Source organism: Perissodus microlepis, chromosome 14 (assembly GCF_051167445.1).
Source record: "Perissodus microlepis isolate ML-2025 ecotype Zambia chromosome 14, ASM5116744v1, whole genome shotgun sequence".
Classification (NCBI taxonomy): Eukaryota; Metazoa; Chordata; class Actinopteri; order Cichliformes; family Cichlidae; genus Perissodus; species Perissodus microlepis.
In genome coordinates this window covers 18,288,257-18,307,757 of record NC_140474.1, presented here as the reverse complement: position 1 = coordinate 18,307,757, position 19,501 = coordinate 18,288,257, and the positions used below count along the sequence as shown (strand labels likewise).

Here is a 19,501-nt window from a genome sequence, read left to right as displayed (position 1 = left end):
GACACCGTGTGGGAAATAGTGGAAATTACAACCTTGATTGAAAGACTGGCATAACACACCTGAGTGCAAAACAGGACAATTTATTGGAGCACCCAGAAGCAGATGACTATGCAAAGAATCTAAACTGTATATCTCTTAATTCCCATACACCGATTCCTTTGTCCCCCCCACACACACACACCTCCTTATACCCCATATAAGGCTTAATAAAATTACTCCAATATACCACAAATAACTTCCAAGCTGTCCATGCAGTGCAAAGAAGGACTTTATTAAAACAATTTATGTAAAACAGCTCTTAAAAATTTTACTTAACCAAATTGCTTCATTTTTTTTCCCTTACGGCAGCTTTTTTAATTACAACATATTAAAAACTCTTTCATAGAAAAAAAAAATATGTTTAACAATGTAATCTACAATTACATAGCAAAAACATCAGTAAAATGTTAAGGCACTTGATCACCAGAGAAGGCCACAAATAGGTGTGTTTCACTCATTTGGTTCTTCAGTTAGCAGGACATACCAGCACACTAAAAACTCTTTTTTCCTCTTTTTTCTCCCTTTTTTTTGCGCTATGGCAGTAAAAAGGCTGAAGTTATTGAGGAAAAGCAGTCTTTTCTTTAACCTAGTACTATAAAGAACAGACAGACAAGTTAAATTTGGTCCCACAAATTTAAGAAGTGCTCCTTGAATTACACGTAAATTATCGGGGGCAGATATGAGATGCGTAAATTATAGCAGGCAAAGCCGGAAACCAAGAACCAGAATTCTGGCAGCGCGCATAAAAGTCTAAAAATGCTGGTTAACCAGAAGATGGCAGTGTAGATCATTAAAGCGCCTGTTGCTTGAATGGATCCTCACATTGGGGAGGAAAAACAAAACAAAAAAACACCACCATACTGAAGAGCTTGTGTCCAGAAACTTTAAACGGCTCCTTTCACAGCATTTCTTTGACTTTGGTTTGACACTTTTTAAACAGATTGAGAGGGGTGCGAGTTGTGGGCAGGAGGTGTCCCCATGGGTAATGACAGGGCAACTCGGGATAAATCTTCACTATTAAATAGGATAATATGCCTGTTTTTCTACACCGTCTATACAAGAATGAAAACAGGCAGCATATAAGCAAAACAGGATATGGATGAGAAACAACAGCCAAGAGGTTAACCTGAAATGTGTTTGAATACTTTGTGTTACTGAGGCTCTGTGGTTTAAGATGAACTTCAGAAACTGTTTTAATGCCTACAGGGAAGGAAACATTTTTTTTTCAATGATAGTCCTCCATAATTTCACTTTGCAACCAAAATAAATAAAGATAGCATTGGAGAGGGGTTTTTTTTCCTTTGTAAGCATGCTTACATGGTAAAAAAAAACAAAACAGCATTTATCTGGTAAACTGTTTTCACAGAGCTTTATAAGACAGATAATTCCAACATTCAAATTTTCCTTCACCAGGATGGAAGAATTTGTTTGTCTACCTCCTTTTGACTGAGAGTGGGACAGTGTTGTTCCTCTGCCGGTGTATGACTGTCCATCTTTTTTTTTTTCATACCATTGCTTGTTTGAGAGGTTTTGTTTAATTTGCCCCACTCACTTTCCCCAAAAAGGCACAAAAGTGACAGCTTCTTGGCAAAAGAAAAAAAAAAATTATTTATACATACATACATATATATATATATGTATGTATATATCAATCACGTTAAGGCTGACAGCAAGAGGTCATTTTTCCCAGGAAACATTAGTGAAAAATTAGTGACTTCGCTGCATCTCCCTTAAAAGCTTTTGGTCTCATCTGGAACCTGAATTTATTTCTACTTCAACGTGGATGTCTGGATGTCGGCCCTCCCCACCTGACACAGCTTCACTTCACATGATATAAACCAAGGTCCAGTGTTGCTGTGGTTAGCATGGGTGGAGAAGCATTGGTTGGGCTGGCAAAAAAGAAAAAGAAAAAAAGAAGTCTTCTCGTTTCTTAAACATCCACAACAAAACTCTAGGTCTCCTCGTCCCAGAGGCAGAGCTGTTTTTGGGGAACATAGTACGTGAAATGGTATCCTTTGCTGCAGCTCTTGATGCCACACTTGTAGGTGGAGCCCTTGCCTGTTGCGTCCCGGCTGCGGCAGTACTTCAGCAGACACGGGTACCACTCCAGCCGCAGGGTGTACGTGCAGAGACATGGCTGCCACAAGTCTTTAGTAGCATGACAGGCCTGAAAGCTGGGTAGCTCTGTTGCTTGGGGCAGAACCTCAAATATGGAGCCGTCCACTCCTGTAAAACAAACAGATAGGGAAGCATGTGGCAGTTAAAAACAAAAAGCAAGCAGTCGCGCGTCTGCGCCGATCGCTCCCTTTTCTGATTCCGCTCAATTAAATGCGGCTGTGATCTAGAGAGCGCAAACAAAGTGGCATAAAACAGGCGAGATGCTGCAGTGAAAGGGCAGCTTTGTTATGCTAAGGAGATGCTACGATAGGTCCCTGTGCAGATAACGGCGCAGAGCGCTCGGTGAACCGTGACCATCAACATTGTTTTCTTAATAACAAAGCTGTCAGCTGACAATAGTGCTGTCGTATGAATTCTCCTCAGCTCGAATAATTTGGATTTCGCTGCTATAAAGAATCTGCATTTCGCTGCAAACTGCTTTTTTGAAAACAAATGGTTAAATAATGGGCTGAACCTCTCCGATAAACAAAATGAATCTGCATGCACACACATGCCGTTTCACCCTATTTCATAGTGTGCAAGGCAGTTTGGAGAGCAAAGAGCGAAAGAGGAGAGGAACCTAGATAACATGCACAGTCACACAGTCTTATCATTGAAACCCCAGAAGATAATACTTGAAGTCATATCACTAGAATTAAGTGGAAAGAGGTGTCTTGAAGAGAGAAACAGGGAAGATAGTGTTGAGGAGATTAGGAGAATCAGTTCAGAGACGTATGCAGAATTAGAGAGACAATCAGGAGAGGAGAAAGAAAAGGGGGGGGGGGGGGGGGGGGGGGGGGGTACAAAAACACCAGCAGAGTTTATGTGAGGTTCAATAATAAACAAAAATCAGATGGCCGCTGACCTTTTTCCAGCCAGTATTTCACATCTGCCTCACTGGTGTAGATGGCCTCGCGAGCCTCGCTACACATGTTGTGGATGTGGGCGCTGAGGTGCCAGGCCCGACTTAGATTGACCGCTGCGCTCATAGTCAGCTGCTCCAGGCCTCTCCGCTCCTCTGCCAAACGAATGGCCTGGGGATTTTTCTGGGAAAGACGTAATATCCTCAGATTCTCCACAGTATATAATCAGCTGAAAAATCTCCATAGCACAATCTCCACCGTGTCATACCTGCCTGAGACGGGCCATGGACTCGCTGGGGATGATCTCATTGCGGTTGAGGCGGGACACGAAGCACAGGGCTTGGTACTGGTTCTGCCCTCGTTCCAGCTCGCCCAGGATCAGCGCTCGGAATATTTTCACATCCTGAAAAAGCCAAAGGGATGAGAAATGAAAAGGCTGAACAGATGACTCCCGGAAAGTATCGGGAATAGTAGTCGAGGCGAGGTTATGATAAGTTGTTGTTTATATGAGGAGAATCATCCAAATTAGAACAGATACTGTTTCCATTACGGTACTTAAAGCAGTTCAAAGATGTCCAAACAGCTGTCTACTCAAAGAAACAAAGGGTTTATATTCACCTCACCCATAAAGGCTCACATGACAGCTTGTTGATACTTTTTGTCTGCAGACCTGTGCAATGAGGCTCCTATAATACTGTAGTATTCTGCTGTGTCAAATTAAACCTTTTCAGCCTGTTTCTTGTCAGACCTACTAGAATTTCTCACATGCCAGAAATGTCAGACTCATTTTAGCATGCTGTTTAAAGTAGAACTGTACTAGTAGCAAAATGCCAATAGTGAGAATTTTCTCTCTCTCTCTCACACACACACACACACACACACACACACACGCATACGCACACACACACACACACTCGCACAAATAAAAACAAAGATGTGCTGCTGTTGGCAAATGCGCGAGCGATCTGGCACCAAATCAAAAGTCCATAAAGAGTTTGGTGAGGGGCAAGGCAAAGCATGATGGGAAGCTTCGACAGTGTGGAGAGCAGAGCAGTAGACCTGTCCTCCTATTCATTAGAACCCCACTCCAAACCCCCTCCTCCTTGGCTTCAGCTCCAACACAGACACAAACAGTCCTAAATACCCCTCCTCCGCTTTTCACACACCCGTCTGAAGCAAACAGGCAGCTGAGGAGTAACAGTTTGAAGGCTTTCACTCCCTGAGCAGGAGGAACTCTGGAATAGATAAACAGCTCCGAGATAACCCCACTGAGTTCTTCTTAAGCTCTTCCACTTCCTGTATGGAGAAGAGTACACCCTGGCAAGAAGGCAATGCATTCTGCCTCACAAGTGTTTACGCTCTGCAGTCCTTTACAGACTGCTTGGATCTTCACTCCAACAGCCACTTTTGTCTGTGAAAAGAGACACTGGCAAGGGTACAATAGCAGCACGGGTATTACACAAGGCAATCCTGTTTGACCCCTGGAAAGAAAATTACTAAGCAAATATTGATTATATAGCTTTATGAGCTGTTCACATGGTACTCAGAGGAACACAGAAATGAGCCAGTGGAAATTATATGCCTCAGCTTTTTCCTGCAGACACAAAACAATAAGATAATGTCAAAGAGCGGAGGAAGAGATATCACAGCGAAAAGAGTGAGTACAATGCCTACAGCGAGAAGGACAAGAGGGCCATTTGCCCCAGAGTGCAGGAGTAAGCAGAGGCCATGACTTCAAGACCTCCCATGCTGCAGACACATAGTGCTACGCTGGGACACCGGGTGGGGAGAAGAGAGGGAGGGAGGGACAGAAAGAAGAGGAAGGTATTCGTGTCAGCCACATGGATTTGCCCCAGGGCTCTCTGGGTAATTACAGAGCAGCATGGCAGTTCCACTAGCTCTGCTTCTCTGGAAGCGACTCAACAGCAAAGCGAAGACACTGATCCCCTCCTGTTGTGTCATTATGTCTCGTGATTAATGATTGTCTAATTTCTACTCTGCGTCTAGGCCAAAAGGGCAAAGGTAGTTTAACAGTGCTTACTGTGGCAACGATTTTTATTGATGCAATTTTGTATCAAAATTACATCATCTGCACACCATGGAAAGTCTTACGGGCACAGTTTGACAGTTTGAGCACTGACAGCAATCTTCTCTCGAAGAGGTTGGGAGAAAAAAAAAAAAAAACAACCTCAAGACTGTTACGTACGTATAAAAGTGGCATATTTAGGATCACATTTTAGCAGTTACAGAAAGAATCTTTAAGAACAAAAAAGCACTACCAGAGTAAAGTGAGCATGCATTTATGGGATCAAATATTTAGAAGACCACAGAAGAACTGAAGATGAAGAAGGGGAGCTGCTAATGAAAGTACTACACAAGCTATCGGGCAATCATGGTGTTGAAAAATTGGGAGCACAGATTGGGAGCTGTGGCAAGTTGACAGGGTGAAATATTACAGGGGTACTAAGGGTAACATCCAGTGCCATAATGAGACATAACAATGGGAAAGGAGTAAACAAACAATAATGATGAAATACCAAAAGGTATGTGTTTTACTGCCTAGTTTTATTGTTTTGGCTTAAGTTTTTGGACTTACATTACCTAATTAGGAAGCAAACAGGCAGCGATCAGGTTCCAGAAAATAATTTCCCCAGAAGCAGCTTCTGGCTACATGTAGCTAGAATTAGCATCGGATCAGTTTTGACCTAAGACATGTCAAGCTATGCAGAGCAAATGAGAAGGTCAGGATGGCAGGAAAATCCCCTTAATTAAAGAAAAAAAACAAAACAAAAAAAAAAAAACATACAACCCCCCCCCCCCAAAAAAAAACAACCCCCCTCCTGGAGATTAAATGCTTCACTTCTGAAGAACTCCTGAAATGATTTGAAGCCATGCCAAGGACAGAGCAAAGCTGCACAACAAACAAAGCACGCTCATGATGTATTACAGACTATTCTAGGATGTGGCAGCATTATGCTTCAGGTAAACTCCAAAAAAAAATGGCTGCACCAGATGTGAGAGTTTGTGTGCACCGCACCCACCATTCAAACTACAGAAAATTACTCTAGTACTGGCATTTTGCCAGTAGACTACCTGGCTGGTGGTACTTAAGAGTTTACAGTAGTCTACAGATTTCCATTTATCCGTGTTACACAATTTGAGTTAAAATATAGAAATTAAAAAATAAAATAAAAAACCCTGAAGATCAGAAGTTGAATATAAAACCATACCTGCGACTATCAACCAAAGAGATACTTTCACCTGCATACCTGCTTTAGAGGAACTTTTTCATTGCACAAAGAACCGCTCCAGCTGGCTTGTGGATTCAAACCGGACACTTTCTTGCTATGACCTGGACGATGCTAACCATTGCTCCTCATAAATATATATTTGTCTCAGCATTTTAGTGTTTAGAGGATATAACTTGTCCGTAAGTGTATAACGGCTGGCCCTCCCTCAACCTGGTTCTACTGGAGGTGTCTTCCTGTTAGAAGAGTTTTTCCTCCCCACTGTCACCAAAGTGCTTGCTAATTGGGAGCCATCTGATTGTGGGGTTTTCTGCTTTATTCTACATATTTGTAGCAACTTTACCTTACAATTTAAAGTGCCTCGAGGTGACTGTTGTTGTGATTTGCTGCTATATGAAAAACTGAACGGCACTGAATTGAACTTTTACAGGTTCTGGATGGTGATATTTCTTTTATCTTTATCTTCTGACAGGCCAAGATGTTTTGTAGTCTTCATATTCAGCTGGCAGCATTGGTATATTTTGTGCGCAGTCATGTAGTGAGAGTAGTTAAAATTTAATTACGACCTTTGAATGGCAACACAAAACCAGTGCTGAGGACATGTCAGCTCAGGTCACGCTCGGGTAAAATTTCACTGACATTCTGACAGCAAACAGAGTAAAATAGTTATATCATCTTTGCTGCCCGCCAGAAAAAACCACCACCGTTTGGGATGTGTGCAGACACACTCCAAAGCGTGATAAAGAAAACACAACAAAGGAGTGAAACGTGAAGTGATTAAAGTAAGGTTTACACCTGTTGTTATGATGACAGGCAATATCACTAGGAGAGAGTGTGCACTCATCTTACTGATCAAACAATAACTCTTTTTACAATCTCCCAAGTGGGAAGGTGTTTTTAAAGTCGCCGAATTATGCAAACAGAGGACTGACAGAAGATCAAACAAATATGAGACGGGGAGGAAAAGCGCTTCTGTAGTCACAGTATGGGGTAATTCCTTCCTGTTGTAACAAAACCTGCTTCATTCGTGTGATGGATTATAGAGAAAGATTTCATCAGTTCCTGATAAAATACACCACACTGCCAAAAAGTAGACAAAATAATTGCCTGGGATGCATATGGCAAGAAAAACAGTAATGCTGGAATCGAGTAGACTTGCTAGAGCTTGAAAAAGCACCCCTTAATTTCAAAATACTCCCTAAAGAGGAGGTGCCCACATTTGGAAAATGAGTCACCCCCCTTAAAGAGTGTTTACACCTAGAAAAAAAAAAAAAGTAATAATTTGCTGACCAACATTACAGAAAATAACCACCTTCGGACATTACGAATTAAAAAGGCAACCTTATTCCCATCTTTAAAAAGACTGGCGATACCATAATCAAAGGGCAGCGTATCCTTGAGTTTTCTTTACTCTAGCAGAGCAGCGTAAATGTCAGTGTGGCTATAAATAATCCACACAAGTGCGAATTCCTTAACATTGCTCGCTTACACATAGGACTTAGTCCATTTGCAGACAAACTACCACTGGCCAACAGCCAAACAAGTCTGTATTCATGCAACATGACTGGTGGGTCAAACGAAGACCTGTTAATCAGGAGAGAGGGTGGGGGCTCGTTTCATTGGTGGTTACCTTTGGTGGGTCAGATTATTTAAGAGGTGCACAAAAGCCCATTCAGACACTCAAAGGGTGCCATTTACAGTGAACATTCTCAGACACTGTAACCCAGCAAGACAAACTCCGTCTCCTTGCAGAGTATATACCTGGTTTACAGGCTGTTAAAATAGGAGGCCCAGCAATGAAAAGCAGTCCAAACGCTCATGGGAACATTGCACCTGCACTTGCAAGAGATATATGCATCTCAGTTTGAGTGCCATTCTGGCTGAACCGATTCACACTCGATGCAAGGATGGATATTCATGCACAAGTGCACCCACACACACGCACACAAACAGTACAGCAGTATGTGTTCCCTGTGCAGGGGGTTCTTCCTGTTTTCAAATCCCCCCTAAGACCCTGTCTGTTGATAAGGCTGATGGCTGGCTGTGGAGGACTGCTGGTAAGCCACGCTCTGATGAGTCATTTGGGATCAGTGTGGGTCTGTGTGGATATTTGCCTGACATAGGACCAAAAAGTTTATGTAATAATTTAAAAAAATGAACAAATAAGATTAAAGTCAAGCTTGTATACTAACAAAAGTAAAAAAGGGCAATGTAATCTTTACATAAAATTCAGCACCGTGCAGCCTTCCAGTTTATTCGCTTGTCTCGAGTGATGAAACCTTGTGTTTACCTTTAAAATCCCGAACCTACGTAAATGGCTCCGACTGCCTTTTGAAAACACATATGGATTTAAAATGTTTGGTGACGGGATAGGGTATTTGCTTTAGTGTGTGAGGGAAGCCATTCAAAGCAGCAAAAAAAAAAAAAAAAAAGCACAGGTTTTTGGCAGGGATTAAAGATCATTTTGGGAGACTGAGGGAGAGACGCACACAGACAAAAGGAACGGGAGAAAAGCCACTGAGCTAAGACATGCTTTGAGCTGAAGTTAATTACAGACGCCCCAAAGGCAGGAATGTGGAGCCACATTTAGGTCTGGTCACACCTGGCTGTCCAAAGAGCTAACCAATTAGTAAACACTGGCAATGAATGGACAATCAAAACACTGGAAGCCATGAAAAGAAAGGTTTTCCTGTTGCCTATTCTCCTGACAACAATGCAAAAGGAGCTTACCTTTCCCAGTGCACGAGGGGTTAATGTTTAGGTGTTACACATAAGTACAAAAATACAACCAAAATTCTTTTTAAAAGACTAACTCTGCACAGCCCACAACATCATTTTATTCATTCATGCAGAATCTGGATACAATTAAGTAGACACACAAACTGTTTATGGGGGACTCTGCATTCAGGAAATGAGAAGGAGGCAAATAGTGAGTGCTAACAGGGAAGGAAATGAGGCAGATAGACGAGGCATAAACAATAGAGATGGCCACAGTCCCATTCAGCCTCCAACTGTTGTTGCACATCTTTCATATCCGGTTTCAGGAACCACAAAAATAATGGTATTATTCAAACTATACATATTGATAATAGGTTTTATGTAACAACATATCCTTTATGAGCCTTTTTCTTAAAAAACAGAATCTGTTTTATGACAGGAAAGGTGACACGACATCAGATTGTTGACAAGGAAAAGGGTGTTGTAATGCCTTCCCAGGTGTGGACCCCTATGACTTAACTGCCTGAACTATCACTGACCTAAAATAAAATAAATAAGTCCAAAGCTTGCAAAGTGGCGCTACCCAAACGGACACAGCCATGAATTTGACAAAAAGAATATTTCAGGGGACGGAAAGATCTGGCACGCTTCAATTCTTTGTCAGTGTCATTGCCAATCTTCTTCATCTTAAACCATCTGTAGTTAGACAAAAATTACAACTATGTACACTGCAAGCCACAACCGCCGTCTTCATGTCCGTCAAAGGCTGCTACCACAGCACTGTGCAGTCCCTGTTCTGATCAATGAGAAAATTTTTTTAAAAAGCTAGATGATAGTCATCTCTCTGCTCTGGTCTCTTTCCCTGGAAGCAGAGACTGTGAAAATGGGAAGCTCTTTATCAGCAGTATTAAATGTGAACATCTGGCCTTCTGGCGAGAGGAGGAGGGGAAAAGGATAAAGACACCAACAGGCGCAAAGGGGCCACCAGAGGCCAAAGGGGGATCATGAGGAGACCCGAATGGCAACAACAAGACCACAGAAGAAGCTTGTTTTGGTGTTTTGTTTTTGATTTTTAGGATTTTGAGCCAGCAGGGAAAATTATGGCCATGGGTAAAAAAAACAAACAAAAAAAAAAGTTCATTTTTAAATACTTCAAAGTTAGCTGAACTCTTCCTCCAGCACAGAGTAACCTTACAAGATCTTAATGTATTAAAATCAAAAGTAAGCGTTCAAGAATGCCACCTCATAGATTTAAGACAAGAAAGCAGAACTAGGCAGTAACTTCTCTGAACAGAGTCATTTTCCCACGCAAAAAACATACAAAAGGAAAGCAGAGTAGGAGGCGAGGTCTTCAAAGTTCATCCCTTGAGTAAACAATTTGCCACATGGATTTCTGTGACTCACAGATTGCTCACAGTCACCGTTTGGAGTGTGAAAACCTGTGTGCCTTATAACTAACTGAACATACCCGAAGCAACAACAACACTTCCTGGAACAGGTGACACTCACCCATAAAAAGGACTTTACAAGTTTGTACAAGTGACAAAGAGGGATGGTGTTTCAAGGTTGAGTAAGAGGCAAGGTGTGGCAGCCAAAAGTAAAGAAAAAAAAAAGGTTTCTACTGTACTGTATGAATGTGAAGTACCTGTAACATGGGAAAAAAACACAACAGCCAGTTGTGACTCTTGGCAAACCTCTGCGTTTTACACTAACAAGAAAAAGAACAAAGTGGACTGTCATCAGGCCTCCCACGCAGGAAAAAAAAGAAAAGAAAAAGAGTTTGTCTGACAGATAATGCAGTTAAACAATTCTAATGGCTCATACAGCATACGAAGGCTCGAAGAGAACTCGGAATGAGCACCTGCCTAACTGGGTCACACTCTGCAACCCAATGGGAGGGCACACAGAAAAGCTAACCAACCTAACTCCCCACCCTCAACTTTCCTTCTGTGTTTGACACAGCACATGAGGGTGTGTGGAAAAAAAAAAAAAATCTCCAATCCATTCTTACAGCAAGCTTATTTCTGGGCGTGTGCATAAAGCCTCTGTGCTTTGAAGACCATCACAATGAGCTGAGCTGACGGTAACGCAGGCCTCCGCAGTGAAAGCTGATCCAGTTTGCAAGGTTCAGGGAAAAAAAAAAAAAAAGAAAACGGACACTGACGTGCTCATCAGTGCCATCATTCACAAGATCCTGACCCAGTTAACGGGATGTTGTAAGGTGCAGATGATCATCCCCATCAAAAAACTCTGAACCTCAAATATAGTTGGTGATTTTTTTTGGATCAGCAGTTTTTGTTCTCCCACACCCCTATTTTCAAAATTGTTCCAATAACTGAGGTTTTGGTGAGAACAGCAAACTCCTAAAGCTTTGTCACCCAAAGTAGTAAAAACGCTAGCGTGAGCGGAAGCCTTTCAAATTTCCTTCTAACTGATGGTATCAGCTGTTTATTCCTACTATCTCAAACTATGCAGTTCTAGTTTTAAAGTGCAGAAAGAAAAAAAAAGATCCTCTGAGCTTTAACGACCATATTAGGTGGCTAAAGGGGTGACAGGAGACTGTCTGCATTTTGTTTCAGATGCTTTTAAATCACTTTTGACTTTTCTTGCTGGTTAGGATTAGGCATTAAAAAAAACAAACCCATAGTTAAGAGAACAAGAGGGATTGCAGTTGGGTTGAAACATGCCACCCGACATTGCACTTAAAGGGCAAAGGAATCCTTTACAAGCATTCACATGCAGTCACTAAAGAATGACAACTTGCTACATTATTTAAAGCACACCTTAGATGTATCAAAGGACACCTAGTCGTTTGGCATCATGGGAATGACAGCAATGCACTTGCTACTGGTCGCCTAACATTAAATTGTAACTGCAGTGCGGCCCACGGTGTACTTCTAATAAGAGTCCCAAGCCCTGATAAGCGTGGAGGTTTGCGTCAAGAAGGAATCGAATCAAACATCTAGGAATAAAAGAAGACCCCAAAAAGTCTATAAATCGAAATAGGCCCCGAAATTTAAAACCCTGAAATCGTATCCAGATAATAAAAAGGCTTTACAGTTGCAGGCCAAGGTGCCTGTAACTATAGATGTACGATGATGTGCACCACTCCATCCCAGATCCCTGTGAAGTCATTCACATTCCTGCACTGATGGACAGAAAAGACAAGACACACAAAACACCAAATCTGGAAAGACCCAAAACAAGGCCTGAAAGATGAGGGTCATTTCCCTCGCATTGACCTTAAGACAACGGTTTATGTTAAGCTCAGGGTACTAGCCTGTGTTGAACCATAAATTGCAGAATTTAGTGGGGGGGAAAGGGGGGGGATACCAAATTGGCAGCTACCTTCTCTATTCAGAGCGACATCTGTGCTGAGATTTGTCTCACAGTGGGGGAAAAAAAAAAAAATCTGCAGATCGACGTGAAACATTTCATCAGGATATTGCTGAGCTGCAGACAGATTGCTGCAATTTTACATAATTTAGAGTCGATTCAGCTGTAAATACTTCATGGAGACCCCAGACGGGAATGAAAAGCTCCTTTACTGCACGCTGAAAAAAAGAGAAGTGTAACCTTCAAATGCAATTACAGAATAAGTGGCAGATAATCAACTCCATCCAACCCCATAACGCCTGTGCTTCATAAAAAAAGCGAACCGCACTATCATAAATCTGTTGCTTTGAAGTGAACAGACAGCGGTATCCACATGTTGAGATTCAGTCAACATGACACAGAGGTGTCATGAGCAAGCTAAAACCACCTTTTCATCTTTTCCATATGCTTACAGACCATCAGAGAACTTTCCTGAAATCGCTGCACGGCTCATACACTGTGATTCATTGCTTGGATAAGGTTGACTAAACTTCCCTCTCACATTCAGCAGACCACTTCACCAGTGTCTAATGGCTATAACATGTACCATCACATTTTGCCACGTATTCACAAAGCAGCAAATAGTAATGAGGCTGCTGTCCCGTGACTACATTTCAGTTCTTTTTTTAAATCTCAGTGAACGAGACTTGCTCTTCAAAATGTGACATTATCTATCGAGCCATCCATATTTTTTGTGTCTCATCATTAGAACTCAGTGTTTAACATCCCTCTTAAAACACTCCGCTTCCCACAGGCGCTCGTCTGAACTATATATTCATGGCAGCTGGAAGTGACAGCTCATCCAACTTTCCATAAATCTTGGGAGATACTGCACAAGACTTGAATGAAAACCACATGCAGAAGAAACAAGGCGGGGGCAGGAGACAGGGGGGGGGGGTGAGACAGAAAGAGGGGAGAGGTAGGGGGGAGCAGCAAGAGGCTGACCTACAACTGTACAGATAAATCAGGCAGCGGAAAAGTAAAGCGATCTAAGAGGTTCAAATAAACCAAACCATATGTGCAGATGTGATGTGCGCTGGCGTGTGCACGCGTGACAGGATACAGCAACCCTGCACAGTCAGGAAAAGGGCTCCCTGCTCTCAGATCGCTGTACGTCTCTTTCTGTGGGTGTCACCAGCGATTGGGGGGTGACGGCCTCTTCTCTTTCAACTCTAAATTAGCTGTTTTGGTTAGTGAACCAGACGTGCAGATCAAAAAGGTCAGACATGCCCACTTAATCCTGGTAAATCTCCCCCTTCACATCTCACCAGCCTGTCAGCTTCTGTGTGACAGCAACCATCACAGACACATGCCTTTGCTCTGTGCACCCCCCCCCCACCACCACACACGCCCCTCTTATGCAAAGCAGTTGTTTTTTATTTTGCAAGACTGACAATTTCACGAGTCTCCAGATAGCCATTGACAAAAGCAAAACAGTGTCATCTTTCCAAAATGTTACAACTGGTTGGCGTTGGACACTTGAGCTGTTTGTCTACATTTTAGAAGAATGCTAAATATGGCCACTTATGATCAGCTCTGAACGGGACCCTTGAGCTGCAGGGGTTTCGAAGGCCATTAGGGTCTTGGGGGCGTCACATCTAAGGAGCAGCAGCTGTCTTGACCTCGGTGAAACTCAGCTGTGATGGAAAGGGATGAATGAAACTTTATACTTCAGCTTAAATGTGGGCTACAGTAACTGCTCAGATTTGTCCCCTTTATTTAAAAAAAAGGCTTTAGGTGTGATTTTGTTTAAGATTCAGATCTGTGACCCTGAATTAAAATTTAACAGTGTAGCTTGAACCAAGAAGCCATTGTTGCGGATTTCAACACCTAAGGGATACACAGATTTGGGGCTAATTGGGGGTTCTGATTATGTGAACGGTGCAGATCCTTGATCAGATTTTGGGGGGTTGTAGGGGTGGATGGGTGTATTACCAAAGTAAGGGGGTGGAGGGGCACAGCAGTAGTGCCTTTTAGTTAGATTTGGACTGGCTTTAGGATTAGTGACAAGACAATTTCTTATTTTTAAGTGGGGACTTCCTATAGTGACTTCCAGGACCACCGAGGGAGTGTTATGAGTCTGCAGGTATAAAATGGGAAGCATGAAATTAAGTTCTTTGTTAATTAGTTCTGATTCTGGAGGGGAAATTGCAGCTATTCAATAACCTAAAATTCAAATGAGCCAGGAGGAAGTATCCGCCTCATGTTCAGCGGTAAGCAGGACAACCTCTTACCCGTTTGAAGTCCACCACAAAAGTGATGAGCGTCCCATCTCCCTGCTTGAACTCGAGTGATATCGAGTCTTTCTCGCTGTCCGCCTCCAAAACCTCCTCGGTCACCAGTCCGTCAGAGAGCCGGACTCGGACCCGCAGCTCTGCAGCGAGTCCCACAGCCACGAGCAGCACAAGGGCACAGAAACGAGTCAGTATCCGACCTGGAGCCGCGGAGATGCAACTCGCAAACATCCCCGAAGACGCAAAATCGTACCCGAGAGAGCAAAAAATCGAGGCGAACTCCAGAGATCTCCGCTCATATCCCAGCTGTGTTCTTCTCTTGTGCCGTGTTGTCTCGTCAAGTCTTTTCCTTCATGATCAAAGTTTGGTGGGTCACTCTTTCATGCGGTCCCCCCGCCGTGTGTCAGTACTTTCCACAATTACGGGCACATTCATAGGAATCAGGCGACAAACACACGTCCTCACTGCAATCTCTCCCTTTCACTTCTGGGACCAGTTCCCTTCCATTGAAAGTGTGTCGCTCCGGTGTTGTTGATAAGATCATGCGCACTTCAGCTCCCTCCCGCACCACAGTCAAGAGTCCGATGATTGCACGCTGCTTCTCACTCTGCTTTGTGTTGATGTTCACGTCTTCTCTCTCTCTCTCTTTTCTTACCTCCTTCTGACTCTCACTCAGTCCCGTCACTTCCTATCCGTCGGTATCCCGCTGCTCGCCTGGCCTCCAAACTTTCTGCGGCGTGTGAGTGAAAGAGCGCACTGATGGTAGTAAACTCTTAAAGCCATACCACCCTCAGAAAAGTCTGCCCATCCCCCTAAAGGCCTCATGTGATCCTCCTGCACTCCACAGCAAATGGGCTAATAATACCCCCCTCCTCCACCCCAGCAATTATAAAAAAGGTGTTTGTAGGGGGATTTGTAAATCACAGCTCCGTGCGTGTTGCTCACGGCATGTAGGGATGATTAAAATGCATGAGCAAACTATACCGTGCAGCTGGCGGTGATCGTAAAGCAAACAATAACCAAGCAGGTAAAAATGTTGGAGTGATAGAAGATATTATCTTAAGTTTAAAAGCCCTGTGATGTGAGTAAATAGGATCCGTGCGGATGTGCTATCTTATGGAGGTAATATTGGATTAAATGCGCCAAAACAGGGAAGTCAAACATAAGGCCAGGGGGCCAAAATCGGTCAGCCAAAGATTTCAAACTGGTCCACTGAGCAGCTTTGGAGACTGTGAAGGAGCATGTAAATTTTTGGTTTTAAACTGTATTTTCACAAGTTTTTGCAGCCTCTCCTACTCATAAAGACTTCACCTTAATGGCCTCTCCATGGCCATTCATACAGCACCAAAGTAAAAAAGCGGTAGTTGTTTTTTTTTCTTCACTACATTTTTTAAAATCTTCTATAGAAATTTGATTTTTACAGTCGGTTCACATTAAAAAAAATCAATCAATCAGTCAATAAAGGAAATAAAGGACACTGTGGAGGTAAACAGACGACACGGAGCTATTAGTTCTCACTCCTGCTTTATTCTTCTTCTCACATCAACTGAACACATCGCGCCACAAAACACATTAACACACTTCCTCAACACTGGGTGTGAGTGGAGCCCTAAAGGACATATTCTGTCAGCTGACAGAAATGTTTTTGTTTTACACTCACTGGACCTTTTGCACAATCAGAACTTTTTCTGTCATTTTACACATTTATTTCTTACAATATATGGCCAAAGAGTCACTCTGACAGACTTCTTTCATTTACTACAGCAGTGTTTCATTATGATGTAGAAAAACTGAGACACACCATTGAAATTACACTTCTTTTTTTTAATTAAAGTATCCTGGGGAGTACATTTGTAGTTGAAGTTGTTTACAGCTAGCTCTGTGATCCACAGTGCAAAATGAGTTTGACATCCATGCTCTAAAACATCTTTGAAAATTATCCCCAAGAATGAGGAAAACAGATACTTTGTTGTCAGTCTCCAATTTTTATGTAACTTCCGTAGAATATAAATTTTAGTTCTTGCATGACTCCATCGCAATACGCAGGATAAGCACTATGGTTATAGTTTTTGCAGCTCACTTTCTTGTTTTTCAGGTGTTTATGCATCCGCCTAATCTCCCTGAGACGTTTGTATTTATGTATTTATGACTCCAGTGGCTCTAGCATCTAAAATAAATCTGGAGATAATCACTGCCTTTGATGACAACATATAGTTGAGTCACAGGTTTCAGTTGCAGGAAAAAAAGACAGTCACTCCTTTATTCTTATTATGTGTTTTTTCATTTTACGATGCCCTCGAGAGAAAGCTTGACAAACCCGAGGTGAGAGCTGACAAACAGATAAAAGCCGCCTATCTGAAGCAAGATCGCAGCTCCACATGAAATGGTAGATTACCACTCTATGTGTGTGTGTGTGTGATGGAAGTTTGACAGCCATGCAGTAATTTTCATATCTCCATTGGCTGCTGCACTGCATTCTGGGTGGGCTAGGCCCCGGTTTGGTGACCCCAAACGTGGCAGCACACTAAAGCTGCTGTGACCAAGAGATGGTCGCTCCAGTGAAGAGGAAAACAAACAGAGAAGCCATTAAGCAGAGCAAACATTGTTAGATTTGCCTGGAGAGGCCAAACTGGGCCCTGGGCCCTCATAGAGTCGAGGACGGGAGGTCAGGCAAACACACCCCTTTGTGATGGAGGTTAGTTCTCGAGTATTCTCCTGCTACATCTTAGTTAGAGCGTCCAAACACATGCTAGCTTAAGCTAATGGAAAGCAATGGGATGTAGGGATTGCCCGACTACACTGTCAGCAAACATGTAAAGCTTCCTCCACCTTTCTTACTTAATAATTAAGAGGAAAAGTAATTCTGGGGTTTTGTTCAAAATTCATGTGCTTGCACGTCATATTTGCACACACATACGCACACGCAGTTGTCCAAAGTACAATAAAGCTTTAAGGTTAAAGCTAGAGCAGAGGCAGACAAACACGACTGTGTACAGAGAGTGTTTATGATTAACCAGCAATTTCGTTGCCCCGTGATAATTCACTGTCACAACGAGCAGTTTACGGTTAATTACATGAGCACTGTTCCTGTCATGCAACGACTGAGAGGAGAGCTACTTTTGTTTGGTTAATTTACTGTAAAGGGAAGAGATAAACGAAAGTGAAAAGCACTTGAAAAAATGGGATTGGACTTATATGTGTGCATTACACTTACGCATCTTAAAACAATGTTTACCCCACATGTCTTGATGTTCATTTGTGCAAGTCTACATGCACACCTCGTAACATGCATGTAGGAAAAAGCATGTGCATGTAACGTGCACGTGTGTGCTTTTTTCTTTCCAGCAACAGAGCCGTGGAGTTTCACGCAATCTTGATATCTCCCCTCAATAAGTGAAAAACGGATCACAAATGAATCAAAATATGTACAATAAGGAATAATAAGGAATAAGGAAACCTCTGATTTAGTAAGCTGCGCTGAGCCGTAAAATGTAGAATCATAAATAACCACCAACGCTGGCTCTTCCGCCTTTCCACTCTTTGATGAGCTCCAGTTGTGCTTATTTGTAAGGTATTCAGCTTTGACCCAAGGTGCTAATACTGCACTCCAGTCGTGCGTGTGTGCATTTATGTGTTTGCACGTGCATGGACTTGCACAAAGTTGGTTTGAAATGGTGGCATTTGATGAGGGATTTGTGCCACCCAGACTGCACCTTTAACCAAAACAGCAATTTTTGCCACTGAACTGAGCATAACAAGAGGGCCGATCCTTCTGCAACTGATTAGATTTGTCATTTTAATAAATGTATTGGCTTAGAATAGAAGTTTATTACTCATGTGAATCCCTTGCCTTTTATAGTAAAGGTTAAAAACACTCCTGGTGGACCCTTTTTTATAATTGTTGGTTGATTGCCATGCAGGTTTGCAGTTATGCCCCTAATAGCACAATATTTATGGCTTGCTCAACCAAAGGATTCAGAGGTAATCAGAAAGCCTCCCAGACCAACAAGCTGGTGATGTTTCCCCTCTGTAGTGCAGCAGAATGAGGACAGCCGGTGGGGAAGAGCCAAGCTCTGTGGTTGATCTCTACTTGATCTCTCCCCGAGACAGATGCCAGAAGTGTTTGTGCGTATGCATGTGTGTTTGTGTTCATGAGAGTGTGTTGTATTTGCACAAGGATTGCAGGAGCTGAAGCTGCTTCCCAGTCCTCTGATGATATTTTCATATTTTTGCTTCCCTTCTTCTCTCTTTTCCCTCTCCCTCGCTCACTGCTTTGTGTGTTGGAGGAGCAACCAGTCGCACGGCGAGCTCCGTGCTGTAGGCTGGCTGAAGATATCTCCTTACACATGTGGGGCTCTGGGGCCACAGTAACCCTTTTTGGAGCACAGGCATGCATGGAGGAACAGAGAGAAGAGAAGAGCTGGATAATGGTGGGGAGACATGTAACTAAAGGCAAGCAGAGCGGAGCTTTATATATAACACATTTTATACACAAGGGAAATTTAATGAGCTCTATGTAAAAAAAGAAAAGAAGAAAGGGGAAAGAAGAAGAGAAATTATGCTAATAATAGTGATGGTAGCTGGCAACAAATTCATAAATAGATGTATTCAGTTACAAAGAATCTGCATCACATGTTGTGGTCTCAAGGTTTGGTTATGCTTTTTGGATTCTTCTTATTTTGAGTTCTTGATCTCATTTATAGTTGAATGACTTTCAGTTTATGTGACATTGTTTAGTTTTTGGTTGATGTTTGGATACATTTTCCCTGGTGTTTCCCTAGGTTATCCCAATTTCTCTGGCTACGTATGTCTTCCATTCCTCATACTGAACCTCTCAGTGCCTTAAAATGCATCTGGAGGAGAGAAG

At 42.6% G+C, this 19,501-nt stretch overlaps 1 protein-coding gene across 1 annotated transcript; it reads right to left on the bottom strand.

Moving 5' to 3' along the window:
• Window positions 1–128: 128 nt before the first annotated feature.
• oafa (OAF homolog a (Drosophila)) lies at window positions 129–15,401 on the bottom strand. Its single transcript, XM_084950951.1, has 4 exons — window positions 14,635–15,401; window positions 3,328–3,462; window positions 3,062–3,242; window positions 129–2,265 (listed from the first exon to the last, which is right to left on the bottom strand). The coding sequence occupies exons 1-4, from the start codon at window positions 14,863–14,865 to the stop codon at window positions 1,991–1,993; spliced, it is 822 nt and encodes a 273-aa protein (XP_084807077.1). The 5' UTR covers window positions 14,866–15,401; the 3' UTR covers window positions 129–1,990.
• Between the last annotated feature and the right edge of the window lie 4,100 nt (window positions 15,402–19,501).